Raw genomic sequence first — 23,980 nt, forward strand, 5'->3', positions numbered from 1 at the left:
AAAGTACAGGTTCAAACCAGTGCATAACAACATAATGTTAACCTTCTGAGCACGTTTGGGATTGTGCTTTGTTTCTCATACAAGGTATAATGAATTGTTGAGAGCTGTTGGAAGGTGACTGTAGACTGAGTGGTAGTGACAGTGAAAACAGCAGGCGAGATGTCCTCCTGTCTCTGATTCCTTTCAGGCTTTGTATATATTTAGGAAATGAATTCATCCAAATGTTTCTTCGTAGTTGTAGGTAATCTTAACACACCTTATAAATACTTTGTGTGATCTGAGTGTGTGCAGAGCTGTATTAAGAGATTGTGAAACTACAGCCTCCAAGTTGTGGTTGACCTTTAGACAAGTGAATTTTGAAGCAGGACCTATTCTAGAATAGTGAACATCTGCTCTATCGGCAAAGCTGAGAATGTGATTAGCAAATTTCAGGCTTACCAGGACCATCTGTGCCAACTCTGAAATCCTTCAGAAATCTAGTATGCAGTTGCTCCTAACTAAACTATCTTGACCCAAGAAAAGTCAGCTAGACTAACTTACCTATACTGGGGAACTTGACTGAGATTAGGTACAGCTGAGGTGGCTCATGTTGAACATTTTACCTTACTTTTCCTAGCCAAAACAAGCTGTCATGAGACCTTTTATCAACTCCTTTGCTAAATGACTTTCTTCACTAACAAAAGAAGCCACATCTCCAAGAGAAACGGTGTTTACCTGAGGGAGTTCTGTAAGAAAATCCAATGTTTTCTAACAGTTCTTTAAAAAATTTATTTGAAGTGATGTAAACTGGACTCAGCCAGGTGAAAAGAAACTAACAGGTGGTTCCAACTGGCAACCCAAGATTGCACCTACAACTGCGTGGAACGCTCCGACGTTGGTAAGCAAATAGTCATTTTAAAATAGAGAGTTCCCTGCAACTTAGTTATACAGGTTGATGTATAACAGAAAATTGAAAGCAATCTATAGTTGCAGTAAAGGGGTAGTAGAAAATAGAAGAAGTGGTCACTTTGAGATCTGTACTGCTTGGATTTGGTTTTCTTAGCTGTGTGGTTCTAGTAAGTAGTTTGTGATGTGACATGTGCAGCTTTAACATAAACTTCAGTAGTGTTTGATCAGCCTCTCATGGCAAGATAGCAGCCTTCATGTTTCACTCAACTGACATAAAACTGGATTCCACTGGTGTGGGGGGGGCGACTTTGCAGGCTAGAAAATTAGAAAGTGTGAAAAGTGTTCTTCAGGTGCACTGATACATCAAGTATGTATGCATTACAACTCAGCTCACTCTGGGGGTGAGAATGGACTGAGAGTTTAATCCTCTTGATACTTGTAGAGGTGTCTGTGCAGTGATGTGGGCTATAGCTTTCTTAATGTACATAACTACTGCTTTCCTGCCCCGATGTGTGCAATTGTTTTTAATGCATGTCCATTTTGGTGATCAACTTTGTAGTGTCTATTGTAGCAGGTAGTATTGGCAAGGATTTTTGGGTAGCGTCTAGAGGGAGGGTTCTTAGTTACATGTCAAAAGAAAAAAAAAGAGGTTAAGAGTTTGTATGAGTAGTTTTCACAATGCTAACAGAACATTTTTGCATGTGAATCCTACTCACCCTTTCACCAATGACCTGGAGAGCTGTACGTGGACAGAACAGGTAACAAACCACCCCTGAGGAATTACTGCATCTGACTCTGTAACTGACTGGGGGAGGTTGAATCCCCAGTGTAATACTGCAACGTTGTGGATTTGGAAAGAGAGCTTGTCTCTCTGGATCCACCTCCTGTTCCCTACTGGGTGTCCCTTATCAACTCACTGCATTTATGTAGGGAGAAATGTTTGTGGACCTTACCGGAGGGTGTGTAGATACTGAAGAAACTGTAACTACTCACCTGCTTTAATGACTGATGGTTTGAGTTTACTTGTGTGCTTGAATCTGTTTAATAACTCATGTCTTGTATATACATCTTCTTGTGATAAGTCATTACATTTAACAGCTTTTATTATTTAGAGATACTGTTGAGACACTTCTCTTCCTGTGAAACTGTTCTATTAACATAAAAATCTTGAAACAGAAATTATCTAGAGGGAAAAAAAAGTTTGTCTTCCTCTGCTGGTCTATTTATTGTGGAGTTGCTGCTGCTTGCTAAATAAATATGCTTTTGAAAATAAGGCTTTCTTGTCTTTGGAAAAAAGGCATATACCAAATAAATGGACTATGCAAAACAATTAAAAACTTAATAACGATGACAGTATCACAGTATGTTGTCTCGGTACATGACTTGAATTACAAGAATGTGTTGGGGTAAACATTTAATGTATTTGTGAACTAAAATGCTATCTGTGTATATTCTGTTGTGTAAGTATTTGCTTCTAATCCAGTGTTATTGCATTATGTAATTGTTCTCCCTGGGAAATACAGAATGGCATGCATTTTCCACAATACGTAAGTGAAACAACCCACAGCCTTTTTGCAATCGACTGGCATGCTGATATTAACCACTGCTGTTGCAGAATCTCATAACCTTCTTGCTATTTACACATTTCTCATTTTAAAATCTTTGGTGTGCCGAAAATTGAGCTTCTCCTAGCATACACGAACTTCATAGGTGGTCTGCAGCCTCTTGACACGAATGATGGCATGGGAAATACCAAGATTATTTTTCCTTGCTTTAAACTGTACCATTTGCTGCCAGAGAGCTGGGGTGTGTGTCTGTGCTGCCTTCAATGCACTTGGTGAATTTTGAATGAAGATGAAAATGTTTGTGTTTGAATAACTGCATGAAACCTCACGGGCTTCTGTTATACTTGGCACTTTATCCACGTTTACGGTAGTTCTTGATTCTTTTTTTATTATTATTTTTTTTCTTTAGTGGGGAGAGACCAATATGTTGTTAATGCTCATATAAAAAAAAAATCCATGCTGACAGTTTACAAAGGGCAAGCAATAACCTGTGCTTGCTGTCTGAGGAATGCAGTCTTTCATTTCAAAGGATTTTTTTTTTCTTTATGTCAACAGTGATATTGGTCTTTCCCTGTATTCTGTTTTTATTGCAGGGTAACTCAGTAACTAAAGGATGGTAGGTCCGTACTTGAGCACTCTAAAATAAATTTAGTCAGCATGTTTGTGTGTGTGTAGGTGTGGATACACAAGCAAAACAAAAAAAAAAATCATAATTTTCAGGATAGCTTTGCCAGATGTGTAAAGTATTTGGATAGTACACAGTCTAGATAATTTTTGATCGGGGAAATGTTCTGATGGCAATTGAAATGCCAGTGACACTGGCTACTATCTATGAAAAGGCAGCTGATACCTTAGAACTGAATTGAGAAGCAGCTTTGCTGATGTCTTATTTGTGATGTTACAATTTATCTGCTTTAATTAATCCAGTATTATTAATATTTTGTCACTTCCCTCTTTTCTGCGTCAATAATATCTGTGTACCAAGAAATGCCTATGGTCTTTGTCTTGTCATGAATAGTAACCCCCACAGCAATAGCATGAAAATTAGACTGTTTTTTCTTAAAGGAGAGACTAACAGGAGGTGGAGTGGATGGACAGCAAGTTATCTGAATATTTATAAACACCAATTTATGGTCTGAAAAAAAATGGGTTTTGTCCTTGTAAGAGTCAGTATTAATTTAGAGAGTGGGTAATGAAACTGTAGAGCAAAGAATATGGTTAGGATATGAAGAACTGTCTTTAATACATTTTTCTTTCTAAGAGTTATCAGCTGTTTTTTTACTTACATGTTGCCAAGTTGTTTACAAAAAGTAGCTTCACCCCAGGTTTTGTCCGACAGCAATCTTACTGTAACTTCATAAAAGTGAACTTAGATTAAGGGTAATGTAAACATATCTGCGAAGTGCTAAGACGACTTTTAACCTGTTCAAATTCACTGTACTAAGTGGGTGAGTGAGAGGGAATGCAAGTAGGATAGTCATGTTAGAGTTGAATTTATGTTGAAGCATGGTAGGAGAATCCCCCCAGAGCATACATCCTGGCTAAAGAGAAGGTAATTCCCGTCATGTCAGCAGAAGCACTGGTACTTTGGTCTTCCTGTCTTTAAAATTCTCTTAAGACTCCTTGTGTACCATTACTTCTGATTTTGAAATACAATTATATACTTCATGGGATTAAAAAAATGCTTCTGCTTCCTGAATTTTCACTCTCAAACTTCTCTGATACCATGTTCTTTAAACAGGATGCTGAGAGAATGGTAGCTTGCAGTTTAGTTTAGTGAGCCGGAATCCTAACAGGGTGAAAGCAAATACGTAATTATAAATTTGCCAAGATCGCCTAGAGACTTTAGCTTGGGTATTGTGTTCCATCTGAAATAATTTGGATACACTCTTAACACAAGACTGCAAATCCTATTTATTCTTTGCTATATTGCTAATAAGCTAAGTGCTGCAGTTGATTCTTAGAAAGCAATGTCTTACCAGTATGCAGCTGATCTCTTCTCCTCTCAGTTCACCACTGTTTTTCACACCAGGCACCACCTGTAATGGCATATCCTGCCACAACGCCAACAGGAATGATGGGCTATGGGATGGTGAGTGGAACTCCTGCAGCTCAAAGAAATCAGATGCTGTGTGTGTCGCTTGATTGCTTACAGTTGGTTGCAGTCATTTTTCTGAACTATTTTACTGAAGACTGAATTTCAGCTCCTACTGGTTTATTCTTCACCAAATCATTAAGTCCTGGTTTTCTGAACTACTTTGGTGGTTTTTATCTGAAATTGTCTGCCCTTTACCTCACTTAGTTTTTCATAAACTCTTTAAAATTAAGATAGTGTCTATTCCTGGTGGGCTTTATTGGTGTAGAAATAAGTGTATCATGTGAGTATAGATAGCTACATTCACAACAGGAATGTTTTATCGGTGAAGTGAAACCTTCCTTAAATACTTGCTCCCAACCTCAGCAAAAGGTATCTGCAATGATTGATGCTACAAAACTGCAAGTTTGTGTTGTGGTGTGGGTTGAGAATTGAATCTCTTAGTGACATACCAGTACTGGAAGGCTTTTGACATAAACCTGACCTTGCTGCTTCTTGCTCTGAAAAGTTGTTCAAATTTTTGTTCTTACCTCAAATTTTAAAATATTTCTGTAATGATATGCCTTAACTCTTCTTTATTAGCATGGTTTTGATTTAGCACAGCTTTGCTGGGTGAATAAAAGGGGAGAGAACTTCCTTAGAACAATTCTGCTAAATGGCTCACCGATGAGTATAACAAAAATAAGCTACATGTTTAATCATGTAATCAAATTAGATTAATGGTTTATAATTTGTATATGCTCAGTAAGTGAACTGCAAAAGTGGCCAGCTGTGTTCTTGAGGGTCTCTTGGGAGACTATCAAGTTCCCCATTACCCCCCTATGAACTCCTGTAGTATGTCCTGTGCAAAGTCACAGAATCACTAAGGTTGGAAAAGACCTGTAAGATCATCAAGTCGTTGTGGTTAAACTACCCTTAGTGTTGATTCAAACTTGATCTATGCAACTTTGCATTGACTGTACTGGAAGCATTTTCTTAGTTATTTTGATTCAGCAGCTGGGGAAGGTAACATATTTAGTGTGTAGAAAGTAATCTTGCATGTTTCGTAAAGCAGCTTTCATCGTGGGGTTTAAATGCCAATGAGATGGAAACTGGAATTAATAGGAGCCATAGCTCTGTTACCCTGAGTTGCTGTTACTTGTTCAAAAGCGTGCAACGTCTGAGCAGATGGGTGAGACGGGCCATCACGGAATGACCAGTATTTATAATATATCCTGAAAACTGTCCTGGCTCATTCAAACTTCACCTGGTACATTAACTGCTAGGAATCTCGGAAATGTTGACCCATTTTACAACCCTTGTGTTTAATTTTTCCTAGGAGCAGTAGTAGGTACCATAGTTCTGAGCATGGCCATTTCTAAGTGGTAGTCTAGTAGCGAGCTTTTCCCTTGGTGAGGGCATACTGGGACAGGCAATTTCGTTTGTACCTTAGCATTCCCTGGCTGCTTCATTGTGCCAGCAGTTATTTTTAACTTTTTCGTAGGGTGTTTTCATCAGGGTCAGTTTCTTGAATGGCTTCACTGTGTGATTGATGTGATAGGAGGAGTACCAGGATTAGTCAGGGAAAAGCTGCTTGGCATGGGGATTGCTTCAGTAGGACTGCTGCTGGGTATCAGCCCAAGCCTGAGGGGAGTGCCAAAAGCAGCACCAGAGATGCACGTTCATGGAAAATAAATAAAACCTGACTCCTGAGACCATTAACGTATATTAAACTCTTAATTTGGCTCAGCCAGAGTGTCAGTAACACTTTAGACTTTGCTTGCATAATGACTTAATGTTAATTGTACATATAGTTTTCAGTTTTTCTCGAACTCTGTCAGCTCCGCATTGGTATCTGTAAAACTGTTCTTGGGCTTTCGAAGGCAGTCAGGGAAACGCTGTCAGACCTCAGTTTTGGGAGCAAGAGGACCAGCACAAAAAACAAGTATTTTAGTGTTTCAGGTCTTTGCAGAAAGAGCTTAAATGGGCTTAGTTGTTATTGAGAGTATTCCTTGAAAGGGCGGTGATGTTCCTTTCTAGTAACCTTTATTTTCAGAATATTGTAGAAAGATCTTACATGATTGCCCAGATCAAACATGACCAAAATTTGCCATTTTCCTTTCTCTCCTTAAATACTTGCAATGTATTAATGCTGTGTGTGATTTTATGTTGTCTGGATTTTTTTAGCCATCACAGATGGGAGGCATACCAGTAATGACACAGCCAACTTTAATATACAGTCAGCCAGTCATGAGACCACCAAACCCTTTTGGCCCTGTACCGGGAGCACAGGTGCGTATGTTCAAAATCATTGGTGTTAGGAACAAATTACAGCTGGGTCAATTTCTTTAAAAGTATTTCAATATTCTCTTGTGTTGGACAAAAGTATTGTACAAGCCCAGTAGTTCGTGTAAGGGTTGCTTCCTAGCTTCTTGTATCCCGGTTGGCAGCATGAAGTTTGTTTTATGGAAGCAAAGAGGGTAGCATTTTAAGGCATTGTTTTTCTGGCAATGTGACTGGGGTTATCCGCAACACTTTAGTGAAGGGATAAGAATAGTTAATGTCTGTGCTGTTTGCTGAAGATGGGCTTCTTCCCCAAAGTTCACCTTCTCTGCTGCTTTACCTCTAAGGGTACCTTTGCGATTACGCTATTACAGCTTTTTCCTAAGTGTATGTGACACTGTTCTTTGACCTGTTCCACTTAAAAGTATTAGATTATAAAGTAACCAAGTCTGACAGTAGCTGTAAACTTCTTTTTTTTTTTTTTTTAAAGTGTAAGCTGCATGCTTATATGACAGCATTTTGCAGGGGACAAACAGGGTGTATGTAGCCTTTTAAGTCCGTGACTGTTATAGATGGGTTTGAAAAAAACATGGTATCACACTTGGTGAAACTTCAACCCAACACCTGGTTGTTAGTACTGACCACCCTCAGTGGGAGGCACGTGGCACGTTCATCTAGTTTTAACCATCGTCTTCTCTAAAGGTCTCTGTGTTCCTCCAAGTTTTTGCAGAAGACGGTGTGTACAGCATCGTGAAGATATTCAATAGCTATACAAATCTATCGCCTTTCCCTGTTAAGGTGTTATGTTAAATGGCACATTCCTTACATCTCCTGCTTTTCTGCTTCTTGTGGTATGTTGTGTATAGATTCATTATCTAACATACTGGAATAAAAATGCGCTGAAGGGTTACTCTGAACACTGAGAAGAACTGACTTTATCGATACTGGAGTTAAATACGTACCTTTCTATTGTGTTTTGCACGCTTCTCTCACTGGGAAGTTTCTATCTGAACTCACTTTTTTAACCCAATAGCCATCTGAAGATAGTTTTTTTGCAGTAGGAAACACATTAAAAACAAAAGTGGGGGGGAGGGGATGGACAACCTTGAACACCTTCATACTGTTTTCAGAAAATATTGGCATCATTAAGACTTTGTCGTGTTTGTGAACTGTAGTTAGAGGCAGAGCCAAGTTTAGCTGGCAGATTGGAACTCCAGTATTAACCGTGTGGTTCTACGTACTAGTCAAATGTTTCTTTGTCAAAGTTCACAATGTACATCATGACTCTATTAGAAAAATGTAATATATTGGGACTGTATTTTGATCTTACTATAAAGAGCTTTGTCTTTATAGGTGACTGTTTAAGAACATGCATGTATAACTTCACTTAGGTATGTGTTGGTGTATGTGTGGTTTTTGGGACTGGAGTGTGGAGAGAAAAGAACTCAGCAGGAGGTTGGAAAGGAAAAGAGACTCAAACCTTTCTCCAGTGCCTGAATCCAATCTTTTAACAGGAGAGGCTATGTTGTGTGCTGCCAGTGGGCAGCATGTCCATTTTCTTCACTAAAATAGATGGGGTTTTAATTATTTTTTTAAAAGGCTTGATCTGAATGGGATGCTGTTAGGTTTCTTCAGCTAGAAATGCACTTCTCAATTGACTTTCTCTTGGACTTTTCAGAGCTGCTTTGCGCATTCACTGTCACTTCAGACACGTGATTTGATATCTTGCATGTGGGTTTTATACTATTTCAAGGGGAAAAATGTGTTTATGACACTTCTTAAATAGGGAACAAGTTAAAGGATCCTTAAGGATAAGAGTTTTTTTCTGCAATTCCCAAAACATCTATTTTGAAATATCCCTTAAATAAAAAAATCTCCGTACCTGCCTAATTCAGTTATAAACAGGTAGGTAGGTCTGGATAGCGAGGTGAGCCTTTCTGCTTCATTTGGCAGTGCAGGGCTTGGTCTAGGTTGAATCCCAGCTGGCTGTCACAACAGGAGAAGGAGAAATTAGTCACAAGTGAGGTGTGTAGAGCTCTATTTATTGTGCTTATCTGACAACATGTTTGGCTTCTGTGATAATTAATTGGATAGAAAACACACCCTTTGAATCAGCATTTGCTGTGTGACCAGGAAGGGTTTTCCTTGAGACACCCAGTCTGCGTTGCTTGCAGGTGTTGAGTTTTCAGAAGTCTGACATTAATAAAGCAACTTAAATGAAACAAAGGCTGCGTGCGAGAGCTGCTTCCCCATATACGGCAGAGATGGCATTTACTGATGTAGAGCCACGGAGGGGAATTACAATATTATTACACCAGATTTACTGTTTGCGTAGTCCTGAGGCTCTTCTGAGAGCATATTTGTCTGTTTAGGTTTAGTTCATGCTCCTGTTGTGCCAGAAAAAGAAATTAGGAAAATAAAGAAATAAAAATATGTGTTCTTGGGGTAAGTAAAGAAATCTTAAAGAACGAATAGTGGTTGTCTGAAAGGCACACAATACAAACTGCCTACAGCCCACGTGGATCACTCTAAACACCATTATTCTAATACAAGTTTTCTCCATGGTGTCATCACTGCCAAACAGTAAACTGTTTTTAATACTTAGGTTTAAAGCACCAGATTGTATTGTTTACCTCTAGTCTGCTGAGGGATGCTTGGTGTGCTTAAAAGCATAATGGCAGACACGAAGTTGTTGCTGAAAAATCCTATTGCCAAGTTGTAGCGTGTTGGGAGCTCCACCTACTTCGTATGCAGGCTGGTAAAACAGCCGTCCCAATGTTGCCCAGTTTCTGTGTAATTTATGCTGGTGTTCCTAATGTGATACTCTTGAGGATTTGTCTTAATCTACTTTTTCTACCTCTAGACATACCTATTTTGCCTCTCTTTCAAGTGTTTTGTTTACAGGCATGCAACTTTATTTCTAATTGTTGCTATCAAAAGCAAGGGTAGTTTGGTTTTTTTAAGGGCAAAATAATTTGAAACAACTGAGAATGAGACTAAAACAGTTGCTTCTTTGAAAATCTAGGTGCACAAGATATTTGAAGTTTTAAAAGAAACTGGCGTGTACCTTTTTTCTTTGAAATCACTTATCTTGCATTAGGGTCAGTATTTCCCACTTGAAAAAGAAAATAGTTTTCATCATGATAAAATAGCAGGCTTTTCTCACTGCAAAATATTGTATCATGCTCTACCCAGAACAGTGAGAATGGTCAGAGTTGCATGATTAAATTTTAGCTGGCGGGGAAAGAGTGTGTGTGTATGAGGAAGGGATGGGCTGAATCAATGGTCCAAACAAGGTTAAAGAGTAGCCAGAGTGATGGCAGGTGTGATACAGTACAGCAAACGCAGAATATTTCAGACAAGATCTGAACGATGTATAGTTAACTGGAATAGAAACTACCCGTGGTAAGACCTGAGTGTCGTAATGCACGACAGCAGCGCCTGAATGTTCACCACCACCAAAAATGCTATCATGTTGGCTAATATAAAATGGTACAATACTGACAAATCGGTGCTAGGCCTGTAAGTGTTACATGTTCTGCTCTGGTTACCCCCAAAAGGACATAGCCTTAGGAGGGGAAGCAGCTGGGTAGCGAAAATTCTAAGATTTAAAATAGAAAAAAGAAATTACTCTGCTTACTGCCAGCACCTGTGTGAACTGTAACACTGCAGTTAACGTCGCTGAATTGTACAGAAAAAGTACTGGTGTCGATGAAGAATAGCTACATGTGCAAATGAGTAACTTGGGGTTGGGGGGTGGTTTTGGTTTTTTTTGAAACTGGAAGAACAGGCTATATGGTTCAGGACAGACTTATGCCATAAAACAGACTTCAGAGGTGCTCCTTTTGGCACATTAATCCTAAAATAAAGATTGAAAGACTTGTTTAATGAGAAACCAGTACCTAGCTAATGATGGGAATCAGCACAACACTCCCTTACGGACGGGTTCTTCTCTCTTACTGTGACTCCGGGGAGTTTTGGCTTTGTTGGAAGCAGCAAGAAGTGACGACTGCTGTTGAAGGTGAGGCTAAGCTTTGGGTCTGATGCAGCACAGTATGTTGCATTTCAGATCACGCAAGCGTGGGGCAGTAAGGAGACTAAATCCACAGTTCTAAGCATATTAGTGCTGGAGAAACTGATGGCCAGTGCTGCTGTTTTAGATGCTTCTCCTTAGAAACTGCTAAGGTAGGTTCTGGTTTTCAGATATATTTATAAGCAGTATTCTGGATAGATGCATTGTAGGAAACAGTCTAACTCGACTTTCCGCATTTTTCTTAGGCCACTGTTTTAATAATTAGAGGAATCTCGTTAATATGTATTTACTGTAAGGTACTGTCTCTTGTCTGAATTTGGCTGTGGCATCTAGGAGGGACCGTTGTCAAGTTCTTTCCCAGTATTTAACCTGAACAAGCTTCCTGAAATTTCACCTCTGATTCTGGTTACGCGCTGATGTTGCACAAATGACAGAGCTCTAAACCTACCAGTCTTCCACACTGCTTTCAAACTGGGACATTACTTTGGACTTGATATCAGTTGGAGATCTGCCAACTCAATTTAACAGGACTTGTAATACGGGACTCAAGCCATTTGACCACGAAGAGGAAGAATGTCCCATGAAATGTAGCTGCAGCAGGCATGCCTTGCTGGAGTTACGACTCTGCTGGACTTTATCGTTAGTCCGGCTCAAATCCTGGAGAGTGGTGGGGTGTGTGAGCTACAGCTTTCCAAAGGGAAGAACCAAGTTTAAAAGGGGAACTTCTGACATCCTGAAACTGTTTCTCGAGCACTTCCCATTCTGTCTCATGACTCTTCCATATTCTGTTTATGGGGACTGGATCTGTGTGCCCTGTTGGGAGAGGGCTTTTGGGAGGGAGATAAAGATCTGAACCCAGCCAGAGAGTACTAATCCTGAAAGAAATCCTTCTCCCCATGTGGTTTCTGAGGTAGACATTAGCGTGAAAAATTTAAATTTGCAAAGGCAATATTTACACTCTGGGCACTTCTGCAAGCAGTTCCCATAAGCATGTTCCCTGTCATGCGTAGGTTGGCAGGCATTCAGTATTTCCAAAGGAAATACTTCTTCATACAACGTTTTTTGCAACGGGTATGAAGTGCAAGTATGCATGGGTGATTAGTGGCTCAACTATGAGTAAACTGTTAAAGTGATGGAATCTGAAATGGAGAAGACTGTTTTATTTGTAACTGCAAAAACATGCAAGCTCTGTGAGGGAAGAGGGCAAACAGAATTTGATAAAGCACCATTTATAACTGGGAAAGCACTAACAAAGAAGGAAAAGGACTACAGAAAAAAATAAATCAACAAATAGCAGATACTCCTGCAATTACAGCCTGCAAATTATTGGTCCCTTCCAGCAGCAGCAGCTGGAAGACCAGTATTACCTGCTTGTAAACAATGTGCTGAATTTGTATTGTGGTGCTTTAAATACATGGCTATAGGATGTGACCGAGACTATCAGTCTCGGTCTTCAGTTCTGACCTAAACTGCAGCAGCTGACAAACTGTCATCTTTTTTTTTTTTCCCTACCCCCAGAATATATCCCGTGTTCTCCTTCTAGGCCCCCAAACTGGCAATTATCCATTGTCTGCTCTCCAGCTTCTTTTTATACACATCCTATTTTGAGAGGAAAAGATGCTGAGAGCTCTTTCATCTGGAATAGGCATCTGGAAAGCTGCCATGCTCTGGCCAGACCCCCAGCCTCATCTCCCCCTGCCAGTACGTAGTTTTGCCAGTAGAGCGGGGAGAGTGCTAACCTGTTCCGCAGGAGTGACAGGCCTAATGTTTTGTATCCTCTTTAAGAAAACCACTGTGAAAGTGCGAGGTTATCTGCTTATTTGGCAAATGCCAATTGAAGTTTCCTTTCTGGAGGGTCATGTCCAGCTTGTTTCCGCATTACACCAACCATTGAAGAGGCTTTCTGTTTTCCATATGACCAAACACCTCGTTTTAATAGTTGATTTCTGCCAAGTTTGCCTCTTAACCTCCCCTTGTCCTTTCATTACACGTTCAGCTTTCATATTCTGTCATTCTGAGACCTTTTTTTCTTTTTCTTTCCCTTTCTCTGTCGTCTTTCCTACTAGCTGTCTGCAGCATCCAGCCCTTCCAGTCAGAGTCCTCACAGAGCCTCAGGAAAGGATCCCTTTGCAGAGCTCTCTCTCCAGGATTTCTTGTAAAGCAACTTAGGTATTGTCGGTTATTCTGGGGAGATGCTGGTTTTTGTGATATAAAACAAAATTAAAGTTCTCATTCCGGTTTTATTAACGTGTCTAGAACTGTTTCTGAGGAAAATAAAACAAGTCATGTTGAGTTGGAAGCATTGTGGAAGTGACTTGGAAGCTTGGTATACTTCACTGCAGCAGCTTAAGGGCCCGATCAAGTCATTTTGTTTCAGTCCACTGGAAATAAAGTTTGCTAGCTCCTTTCTGAACTGCAAGAGCCAGCACACAGGGTACTCTGCTGCAGCTGGGGAGAAGGGAGTGGTACTCCCCGGTATTTCCCATTTCATCAGGAAAACGTTAGGGTTTGCGGTTAGGAGCAAACACCTGACTGCTGCTGGCAGCCTGCTGCTGTGCTTCACCAGCTTGCTTGGCCAGAGTTCACTTTATGCAGAAGGAGATACTTGGTTTCACGTGTGCAAGGGCTAAATTTTGGTACAGATGTGCACTGGAGTCCTTTTTTATCAGTCAGGCACAGGTGGAAATTAAATACTAAAATGAGTGAAAACATGAAAAAAATCAAGAATACGTAGCATAAAGAAAGAGTAGGCTTTATTGCACGCAGCATTCTGCTTTTCTTTGTGCACTTTCTCTGGTTCAGCGTGAAAAGTGACCTTCAGTTCTCTTCATAGTGATGTTGACCTGTGTTACGCTGCCACTGGTGACACTATCGCATGGATAAGTAGGGGGCTTTTTATTGTTGGACAAACCAGCTTAATGCAAAGAGGTGTTCCAGAGGCTGGTGTAGCTGGAAAAACATGCTTATGGCTTTTGGTTGTTTTCTGGCCCTGATTTTGTCAAACTTTTGTTTCTGTTTGAAACTTCAGATCTTGGGGTAGCTTGGGCATTTGGAGAATGGAAATTTTTGAAGAAAACACAGGTTTATAGTGAAGTCCTACTTCTGTTGGATGTTAACATGAGGGTTTTTAATCTTTCCAGATTCAATTTATGTAACTGTGTTAGATGGAAGAGAAAAGAACGTTTCCAAAAAGATGTGCTCACCAGTAAACCCCCGCTTCCAGGAAAAAGTGAACTTCAGTCCCTCAAACTCTCCTCTTCCATTCAATGATGCAGTGAAATGATGAAGACCGATGAAGGAACCTGGGACAACTCCGTAAGAAAACATCAATATACAGTACAAAGCCAAGAATTGCCATGAATTAAGACTAAGATCTACTTTTTTGTCCTGGTGACTAACACGTCAATACTTTCAGCTTCTAATAGCCGTAATCGGTAACATACAAAGAGAAGCCTTTATTCTGGAAATTGAGATTGGTGTTTGGAAATGCTGTCTGGAATGGAGATGTGTCCTTTACCGTAACTCAAAACAAGACTCTGGGCAGGGGAGGGTCAAATCCTAACTCTTAATTCTGCAGTTACCTTTTCTTCAGTCCTCACAAATGTAGGCACAGCAGTAATGGAAATTAACTTTTTTTAAAAATTATATATTCAGTTTGCAGTAGACATTCCTTATGTATTATTGTTTGTATTTATTTATGATTATCAATTTAACATTAATATTGTATCAAAAAAACCTCCTTATGAAAATGAGTATGGATGTATACAGTATGTCTGATTTTTATCCACAAAGAATGAATCTGATTCAGAATGCTTTTCAGCTGACATACAGAGCACTAAATATTTTAAAGGTCTGAATCTAATGAATTCTCAGTATATATGGGAATTAGGGAAGAGCTGTAAAATGCATTAATCCTTATAGTCAATTCTGTGCCTAGGATTTTGCAAGGGAACAGTTAACTGACTAGAAGAAGCACTACATTTTTAATTCAGCATTAGTGCATTGGGAAGGAACTTTATTGCTTTGTGCTTGGCATGTCATTATTTTTACATTTGACATTATAAGGCCTTTCCAAAATGAATGTGAGGAATTGCTTTCACTTTAAGACTTTCCTTCTTTTCTGTATTAAAAAAAAAAAAAATGAGGTGTTGTGTGTTGGGGGGGAAAGCCTTTTCATTTGGCTAGTGCCATGTTTATGATCATGTACCTTTTAAAAGTAAAAAAGAGGAAGTAGCTTCCTTATGTATGTCTAGTGGGTATTTAGTTAACGAAGAATTAAAGCAGCACTGTTGATCGGTGCTTTGTGTAAATACATCATAACTTCTGGGTGGAGTGGGGCCTTCGGAAGGATAGTCAATGATATGAAAGCAATTCTGTACAGGAATTAAGCATACTTGCTGCATTGTCTCTGCAGATTCTATTTTTGTTTAAAATATTAAAATGTACGTTAGCAAAAATGGGTGGATTTTCAAATAAAATGCAGCTTCCACAGAACTTTTGTTACGGTATGAAAGTCTGAGGTGCTTCTTTTCTTTTTGCTGCTTAAAATGTGCACTGATAATTGCTTTGTTTACTTAATAAAATACCAAATGTATTTCTTATGTGCATATTGTATTACAGGAGGTGCAGCACTGTGAATGATGTCATCTATACAACGTCTTCCCGGTGGTGCTGCAGCAGACGGCCTTAGTTCCACTGTAATGAGTTGTCTCTTTAAGAGCTGGATTCCTTACTTAATATGATAGTTCACAATCTTCTAGTTTTTCAAAATACCCATGGCAATAAACTTGTACTATTTACAACTGAGCCAGGAGTATAAATACGCCAAAATAATTATTTAGATATCTTCCCTCATCTTCCAGAGGAAGGTAATGCTGGTGAAACTTCTACCAGCTTCCTCAGGCCATCATCTGCATTAGATGTGAGTTTTCATCACTGGGAGTTGTGATATAAATGGAACTTCCCTCTTCTCAGCTACCTGAGGCTTGTCCTGAAGGATGTACATCATAAAATGATCAGTAGATTTACAGTTTCTTTCTAAAAGCATGAATTAAAAAAACCTGAACCTGTTACTTTTAGAGTATATAAAGCACATGCCCAGGTCTGGGGTGTTTCATGTACAGTTTATTAAATCTTTACCTTCCTCCAGCTGAGGCTTTCAGAGTGAGACTCTACCACCAGACAACAACTTCTTTTTAGTTTTTACTTGTGCTCAGAATATCAAAAATGTCAGTTGTCTGAATCAGCTGGAATAAAGGTGCATGTTTGTGTCCTGTTAGCTAAATGGGTAACTACCAGGGTACAAATTGCTCTGAAACGCAGTCCAGAGCTTGTGTGAAAGATTAAGGTAGACCTTCCTCTTCCTCCCCCATAGCCCAGCGGGCTGGGTTATGATAAAAACGGACACCACCCTTGTCATCTTTTTTAGGTCTGTGATGCTCCCGCACAGTGGTTTCACCCTCTGCTTTGAGGCTATTGACTGAGGATAGATCAGCTCTCTCAGTTCTTAGATCCCTTGGACACCCTTTGTGGGGCTGTGGACCTGAGGTGGCAAATTATGCAGGTGCCAAAAATACCCAGACAAACAGCAATGCCTCTCCTTCAGGGATGACGAATTCTTCAGCTGTTAGTTACCCTTTACTGCTCCCTTGTAGCTGCTCTGTGTTCTTTAGCACAGCTGCTGTGCATGTCAAGCTTTCTTCTTGGAGGCATGGCTAATAAACCTGGCTTTTGGTTTATTCTTTAGAGACAAACTGGGTTGAGAATTTTCCTGAGGATTATTTTCCCATTTACTTTGTTCCTAAAAACTATATTTGCTTTCAATATTGCTGGAATAACACTCAGTTGTAGCTTAAATTAAGCAGCATAGCTCATAGCCATGTTTCTTTTGAATTACTGGCCAATTTCAGTAAGGGGGGGGGGGTGTGAAAACCTGCTTCTCCTCAAAATTTAGTTCAAAAGCTGTTCAATCTAGAAGAGCGAACTCAGTCTAAGAAGGCTGCCTGCTTTGTTAGAGGGTTGTGCTTCCTTTTAGAGCTTTGTGAAGGAAACTAGTGTGTCAGAACTGTCACAATATTTTTTATTTTTTTAATCTAAGAATTATATAATTAAAACAACTGGATTTACCTCTTGAGACAATTAATTACTCCTGCCAGACTAAGAACCTGAACAGTTAGTGACTTCACGTGCTTTCTAAAAGCCCAACTGCAGAATCCTCAGCTGGAGAGAAATCTAAATTCTTTTGCTGTTTCTGTTCTTTGGTTCAAAGTCACAAACTAAACTGAACTGCGACATGCAATAAATTGACACTGACAGTACCTCAGGAAATGTTTAAAAACTGTTTTTATGTGATATCACATGGTCCATTCACCCAGCTACTGGCATAAGTCACAGACTCTTCCAGCTGCCAAATAGCCCTTCAGCAAGAAGGGACAGGGTGAAACGCTGCATCTCTTATTAGACACGAAGTGCCTGTTTTCAGAGCCTGCTGTAAATTTTGTAGCAATATAAATGAATTGCAACTTGAAGACCGTGACATAATTGAGATAAAGATTGCGGCAGAAAAATGAGAATTGGGTGCCAAAAACACTGGGAAAGATAGGAAATGCTGATGGGAGCAGAAGATTGACAAGATAATGTGAGGGGTTGTGAAGAAATGTGCTGAATACAGAAGAAAAAATCAATGTTAATGGGAGCATATGTAAACTAAGTGAGAGCTTTCTCCTTGGCCTGTTGGCAATCTTTTGACTTGACCTTTGCAGCTCACTCACACTGCAGGGTGGGGAGAGCAGGAAGAGTCTTGATGACTTTTGCTGAATTTGCCCAACAAGAAAAATCTGTGAGTTACTGGTGTTTTCCATGTTCAAACTGGAGAACAAAGGGACTCGGCTGGACAGTACGCTACGTCCTGGCTAGGTTAGGAGAATGAGTGCAGAGGAGTGTACCCTTAGCAGGTCCCCCCGAAGGTATAACATTGCTGCTGGCCACTTGGCGCCCTTTTGTGTCTGAAGGCTGAGTAAATCCTATATCCATTTCACTTGTGGGACATGACTTGCCCAAGGTAACAAATCAGTCTATGAGTTGAGTAAAACACCTTTCTTACTTCTTTTCTTGCCTCCCTGGTGATGAAATTTCCTGAGGCAAAGATCAAAAAGCCTTGGAACAAACAGCCAACTTCCTTAAAAGTTCTGCTGTGTGAGCTGATAATGGTCCCGAAAGGTGTTGGATGCAAGCGTATTGCTCTGGATATCCGGTAGCTGCGGTATACACAGAGCGCTAAGGTCTTGGGTTTATTTTTACAGCATAGATCTCTGCTCTGTTCACAGGGGTAAGTACTGAGCTTCCCCCTGCCAGCTATGGCAATTGCCCAAGTACTCTTTTTCTAGAAAAGCATTACGTGATACAACTTTTGCCTCTTGTTGCACCTGAATCACTAAAAGTGAGGAAAAGATCCAGCACAGTGTCAAATCCCCGTTTTCCATGGCTAAGGGGAGATGTTCTATGGGTCACATACAGGAACAGTTGTTGGTATCTTGTTACCACGTCATGTCCTAAAACAACATCGTGTTTGTGGTAGTCTGCTGAACATGAGCTCTGAAATGTAGCATTACAGAGAAACATCCTTCCTTCTACCATGGACTCGAAATCCAAGGGTAAGTCTTTTTTCAGAGGAATATCCAGCTGCAAAACATCAGTGGCTTAAGACACTAATACCATTAGAGTCTCTGTTCCTTGCTTGTCACTACAGGGTAACTTTTCAGTCCATCAGCTTCTGCCTTGACCTTATTCTGGCAGGCTCCTTTTAGCCCACAGAAGCAGAGCATTTAATAAGCTCTCCCAGAAAGCAGCCAAACAAGAACAAATGCTGCAGAACAAGTCTCCTATCCTTATTTCCCAAAACACGCAAGTCTGAACCTGTGGAAAGATTACCTTGTTATATAACCTAGCTGCATCACAGGCTGCAAACCTCTCAAAAACCAGACCAAAAGTTAAGTAACCTACATTCCCCACAGCTCGGGCTGGGGAGAGATCATACTTGCACAGCCAGACTATAAAGCAATATAATCCTGTTGCTTGACCCTGCAGGGAAGTTGCTCGGAGAGGGCTCAAACCAGCAGTGTGCTGAGGTAAGCAGCTCCTTTAACCACTTGAGTGGACGGAGCCTAGCAGTACTCCCCGCCCCACCCCGCCCCACTGTGCTTTTCAGGCAATGGATGGATTGATAGTTCTCAGTTCCAGCACATGGAATTCAGTTCTATTAAAATGGCTTTTATTACCACACGCTTACATGCAACTTGGGTGATGCTCATATTTCTTTAACTTTGAATTTCCAGTGAATACTTGTGAGGTTTTTTTCCTGTTGAAACTGCAAGTTTCTCAGAGTTGTGTGCCAGTTAAATACGTAACTTCAGCTCAACTGAGGCTTTGCTTGGATTATAGATGTGGGGACACATGGACACTTTTCTGCATCTTGTAGCCTAACTAGGGTCCTCGAGTTGTCTTGCGCAACAGAAACACGGTAAAGAAAAGGTATTTCATAATGCTAGGAATGTAAGGGTGACTCCTGTAAGTTTTCATAGAATCCCAGAGTGGTTTGGGTTGGAAGGGACCTTTAAAGGTCACCTAGTCCAACCCCCCTGCAATGAGCAGGGACGTCTTCAACTAGATGAGGAGGTTGCTCAGAGCCCCATCCAGCCTGGCCTTGAACATTCCCAGGGATGGGGCATCTACCACCTTTTGCCCTAATTGTAGTAGTGAACCCTGACTCCCATTGTTTAAGTAGGAGTTGGAAGCATTGGCAGTGGTGCCAGAAAGTGGACTGATCAGTCCTCTGTTTTACATCAGGTTGCTCATTTCCGAGAGATTTTGCCAGTAACAAAATTATGAAATCCAGATGCCTCATTTGCTGAAGTCCTAGCTTTCTCCACAGAAAAGCCTCACACTGGCCTTAATACTTATCCTATAGAAATCAAGGGGATTTGGGACACTTCACTAAATATGTTTTCTACAGGTTGTTGCTTCTGGCTTGTGCAGGCTGCCTGGGGCTTGTACCCTAATTAGCATGTTTCAGAGTTCTTTTTAACTCCCTCTCACCCACACAAGCATTTACGGTAAAAGGCTAAACAGTGACTTCAAGAGGCGAAGTTTCTTTTTCCAGGGTACAAGTTTATGTTGTCCCGCCATATGTCCTACACATGGTGGTATGCATTATGGGTGTAAGTAAAGAGAAGCCTGGAGACGGGCCCGACATCTACATTGCTAGGAAATGTAAATGCCCTTTGGGGAGCGGTGGGAAGAAGGAGAGGCCTTTCTTTAACTGAAAAGCTGTTCAGCGTAAGCCATATTCTAATTCTGCGGCTAAATGAAAAGCTAAACTAATCACTGAGCAGAACTAATCTCTCTTTCAAGTAAGCCATTTCACGGGGCTTGCACTTCACTCAAAGGAAGCCAGTGTAGCCGAGGGGAGGTTTCTGTTGTGCTGAAAACATCACCGCCTCACAAGTACAGATCCCCATTCTCTGGCCACTCGAGCACTAGAGTCACCTCAGTCTTTGTGGTGACTCAGCTGGATTACAGCAAGGAGACGTCTAAACTCATTTAACTGTTCACTACACGGCAACACAAGTGAGATTCAGTCTGAGATTAAGGCTCCTACCTTTACGTGTCTGCTTGTGAGCCCGGTTTCTGAGGAGCTGTAGTCAGTGGAGCCCAGAGAACAGTTCAGCTCACCTGCCAACTCCAGAAGACACCTGCCGGGCAGGAATAGCTGAGCTCACTTGAAAAATGAAAAGTGTTTGTGCTGAAGTACAGGGTACGATGAGACACTGCATAGATACAGGTTGTTTAAAATGTTTAAGTTTTTTAAAAAGCTTTATTCCAAACAGCTGATTAAGCCGTTGAGGGTTTAAATCAGGTTATTCAATGCTTTCACAAATTTCTAAATAGGAAATGCATAGGTCAGAAGCCTGCTTGGGCCTGTGGGGAAGTAACTGCACTGCGTACTCCTGATAGGGTGTCCAGGATGTGAAACGAGAGCGGAAAAAAAACCCCACTGAATCAATGCACTAAGATTTATGGTCACAGAGACTAACCACAAACCAAAGATACAGGGTTACACAACGTATTTGGCCAATTCTAAAAAAAAAAAAAATTAAGACACTGATGCTTTTTATGCTCTTTTTAAAAATTTTTTCAATTAATTTTTGGTTATTTCCATATATTTAAGTAGGGGTTTTACAGAGACAGATAAAATGCATTCAAACATCTGATTTCTAGCAACAGTTGAGTTATGCTTGGATAAATGAGATTCTGCTTTAGCAGGTTATTAAGTATTTTGTAACAGGTCTACATTTTATGGCAGCCTGCATTTACCCATTCCGTGTCTGATCAAGAGGGAATTCCACATTTGACAGACTGCAAGTGAGGACCACAAAAACTAGATATTAACTTGGATCCTTTATTAGACATACGTGCAGCTACTTGGATCGAGAAGCCCAAGAAGTGCACAAGAGTTCTCACACTGGTAAGGAAAGCAACCTTTCAATTAGCCAGCTGCACACAGACATACCTCTCATTAAACTTACACGTGTAAATCATGATTCAGGCACTCAAAAACAGTTTCCGCAAAGCCCAGTGCCACAAACTCCTTGAAGAACAGAGCAAATATTTAATGAACTGAGAATATTACGTTTTCATGTTAACAGCACAGCTTGTCTATTTTTAACCAACCTTTTCTTTAGATAAGGCCTTGATCATCTGAGCTGTGATGTGCCCCTCTGATTTACCAATAATGCCATCTTCCGTGTGGCTCCTGCCTGGCATTTCTTCTGGTTCTTTATGAATAGGCATGGCTCTTCCAATCACACACATTAGCTTTGTCTCCAGAGGACCCAGTTTTAAGTATTCCTTAAGAAGAAACAATATTTTTCTTCTGCAATTATATAGAAAAGCAGCTGTTCTTCAAAAAAACCCACCAACTTTCCTTTTAAAAGCAACTGTAAAGATGCTGCCCTGGGTTTGCTTTGTTTGGTAATGTCAGTGTTAATGAGCTTGGTTTACAAGCTAGCTCCATCTAGCTAGCTCCTGTCTGTTTTCACCAATAACGCTTTCTCTGCAAACCAAATTCTGCTCCCAAGTTCAGTTCTGTGAGAAAAATTAAACTAATCCAACAACTCACTACTGCCAAAAGAGAGTGATTCAAGTCCAGCCATGTGCTTCCACCACGTCTGTGCTAGCTCTGGTCTTCTCCAAACCTCTGAGTCAATTTGGTTGACAAACCCAACAGAAAACCAGTTCAAAAGGAGAAAAAAAGGCAAGCTTTTCTGCTGGGTTAGTGAGAGAATCAGCTACAGAAAAGGCCGATGTGCACTATGGGTTCCCTAAGGGCAGGAGTGGGAGCATGCAGCCAAGGCCAAGGAAAGGGAAGAAGCAGCCCTACAGCGCAAGCTCTTGAATCACCTTTATTTAATAAATGCTTTCATAATAGTTGCCAATGCAACTCCACTGTTTGCAATTACACCTCCGTTGTTAGGAAGGGCAAGAATGTCAGCAGCACCTATGGCCCTCAGTAGGGTGGGCTCTGCAGTGCTAACAGCAGGAAGAAAGAAGAAAAGCTAATTTTCCTCTCCCAAGGCAACAACTGCAAGGAAACAAACACCTGGGCAGATTTTTTTTGTTAAACATTCAGCTTTTCTCTGTAATGACTCTGCAGGACAGAGCCAATCCCTCAGTTAGTTTCTGATCAAGACAACAGGGTGATTTCTCTGAACACAAGTTGCAGGGTAAATCAAACTAATGCCAAATTTCTGGAAAAAGAGTTGTTGGGTATTTGGGGCCTTTTTGTTGTTTTTTGGGGGGTTTTTAAACTCATTATTGAGTAAGTTTGAATAGAATATTCAAGAGTAAAGAAACATTATGGAGAAGTATCTACACAGCAAGCCCTGCAGTCTGTACCAAGTCTATATAATCTTCTTTAATTTGCAGTAGAAATCAATGATACAGAGTAATATATTTTCTGAGAGTAATTAGTTTATTTAGAAATGTATTCAGGTTTTCGTAACTCAAGAGTGTAGTATCAAAATCACCCAGGAAACATCTTTTCGCAACCGAGGATCAAGGATCTCCTGAAGCAGGTGCCACCACCTTTCGAGAACCACACAAACTCTGCCTATTTACATATAACCTGTACCTTTTTATTTTCTCAACCCCTATATTTTGCACCCAGAAACACCTTCATCCTGGCTTTCTGTTGAAGGAATAAATTACTTGTAACTTTAATGCTACTATGCAACATAAATTCAAAAGGACCAGCATCTAAGCAATCGAGTCTGTGCAATACCATAGAAAACGGTCACTAGGTGACATTCAGAATTCTTTCTAGGGGGAATTTGACACTCACATATGCTGATTCCTAGGACACCATTCAATTGCCAAAACAACGTCTTGTGCTACCAGAAATGCCCTAAGGCATCCAAAACATCCAGGTGGTGCTGGCCCATGTGACACAGAACTTGCTCTTTCTGCCCAGCACCTGAAGGACAGGGAGTGTCCTCACCATCTCAGATAGCACCAGACGCTTATGATTAAGCACCTGAATTGTACACTAGGTAAAAGACACCGGAGTTTTTTCTGCCGTAACACCACTGGGAATAGAATGCTCCTGGCAGTAGCTCATGCTCCACACTGAAATATGTTTGTGTCAATGAAAGACCCAATTACTTTAACTCATACCTGGAAATCTTTTTCATCTTCATACAACAAGCTATCAAGAGCGGGAGTGAATGACTTTTCCCACAGCTCCTCATCACTGTCTTGAGGCTTCTCATTCTCTGTTTTAGACTGAATCTTTGGAAAAGTGGGTTTTTTCTGACAGGAGACTGTGGCACTTCTGAGGCTTTCATCTCCATCTGTCATTGCTTTTTAAAGAGAAGAACAATGACATGTATGTAATTGTTAAGCTTTATGAAGATCAGAGTTAGTACTTGGTATGAGCATTGCTTGCAATCTTTAATGTGGCTTGGCCATTGTGATGTAAAGAACAGCTTGGTAGGATGTTTAATTGGCAATCCAAGCCAAATGTTGATTTTGCTCACTGAATTTTCTCTTTATTTTTGTTCACAATTTCTGATCAAGATCAGG

At 40.4% G+C, this 23,980-nt stretch overlaps 2 protein-coding genes across 5 annotated transcripts in view; one reads left to right on the forward strand and one right to left on the reverse strand.

The window, feature by feature from the left end:
• PICALM (phosphatidylinositol binding clathrin assembly protein) overlaps nt 1–15,597 on the forward strand; it is a 71,731-nt gene extending 56,134 nt beyond the window's left edge. For 2 of the 4 annotated variants that reach the window (XM_059826018.1, XM_059826023.1), the window contains 6 exons: nt 778–877; nt 2,412–2,435; nt 4,486–4,545; nt 6,715–6,819; nt 12,910–13,012; nt 13,984–15,597. In XM_059826018.1, the coding sequence (XP_059682001.1) occupies nt 778–877; nt 2,412–2,435; nt 4,486–4,545; nt 6,715–6,819; nt 12,910–13,002 (382 nt within the window). In that variant the 3' untranslated portion in view covers nt 13,003–13,012; nt 13,984–15,597. The remainder of the gene's footprint in view (nt 1–777; nt 878–2,411; nt 2,436–4,485; nt 4,546–6,714; nt 6,820–12,909; nt 13,013–13,983) is intronic. The other 2 variants (XM_059826032.1, XM_059826040.1) reach the window with 1 other exon arrangement.
• CCDC83 (coiled-coil domain containing 83) overlaps nt 5,977–23,980 on the reverse strand; it is a 33,239-nt gene continuing 15,235 nt past the window's right edge. Inside the window, exons 9-13 of the mRNA XM_009807228.2 lie at nt 23,573–23,757; nt 21,572–21,748; nt 19,798–19,802; nt 8,708–8,796; nt 5,977–6,080 (exon numbers count right to left, since the gene is read on the reverse strand). Of these exons, the coding sequence (XP_009805530.2) occupies nt 5,977–6,080; nt 8,708–8,796; nt 19,798–19,802; nt 21,572–21,748; nt 23,573–23,757 (560 nt within the window). The remainder of the gene's footprint in view (nt 6,081–8,707; nt 8,797–19,797; nt 19,803–21,571; nt 21,749–23,572; nt 23,758–23,980) is intronic.

The sequence above is a fragment of the Gavia stellata genome, chromosome 1 (genome assembly GCF_030936135.1).
Source record: "Gavia stellata isolate bGavSte3 chromosome 1, bGavSte3.hap2, whole genome shotgun sequence".
NCBI classification, from domain to species: domain Eukaryota; kingdom Metazoa; phylum Chordata; class Aves; order Gaviiformes; family Gaviidae; genus Gavia; species Gavia stellata.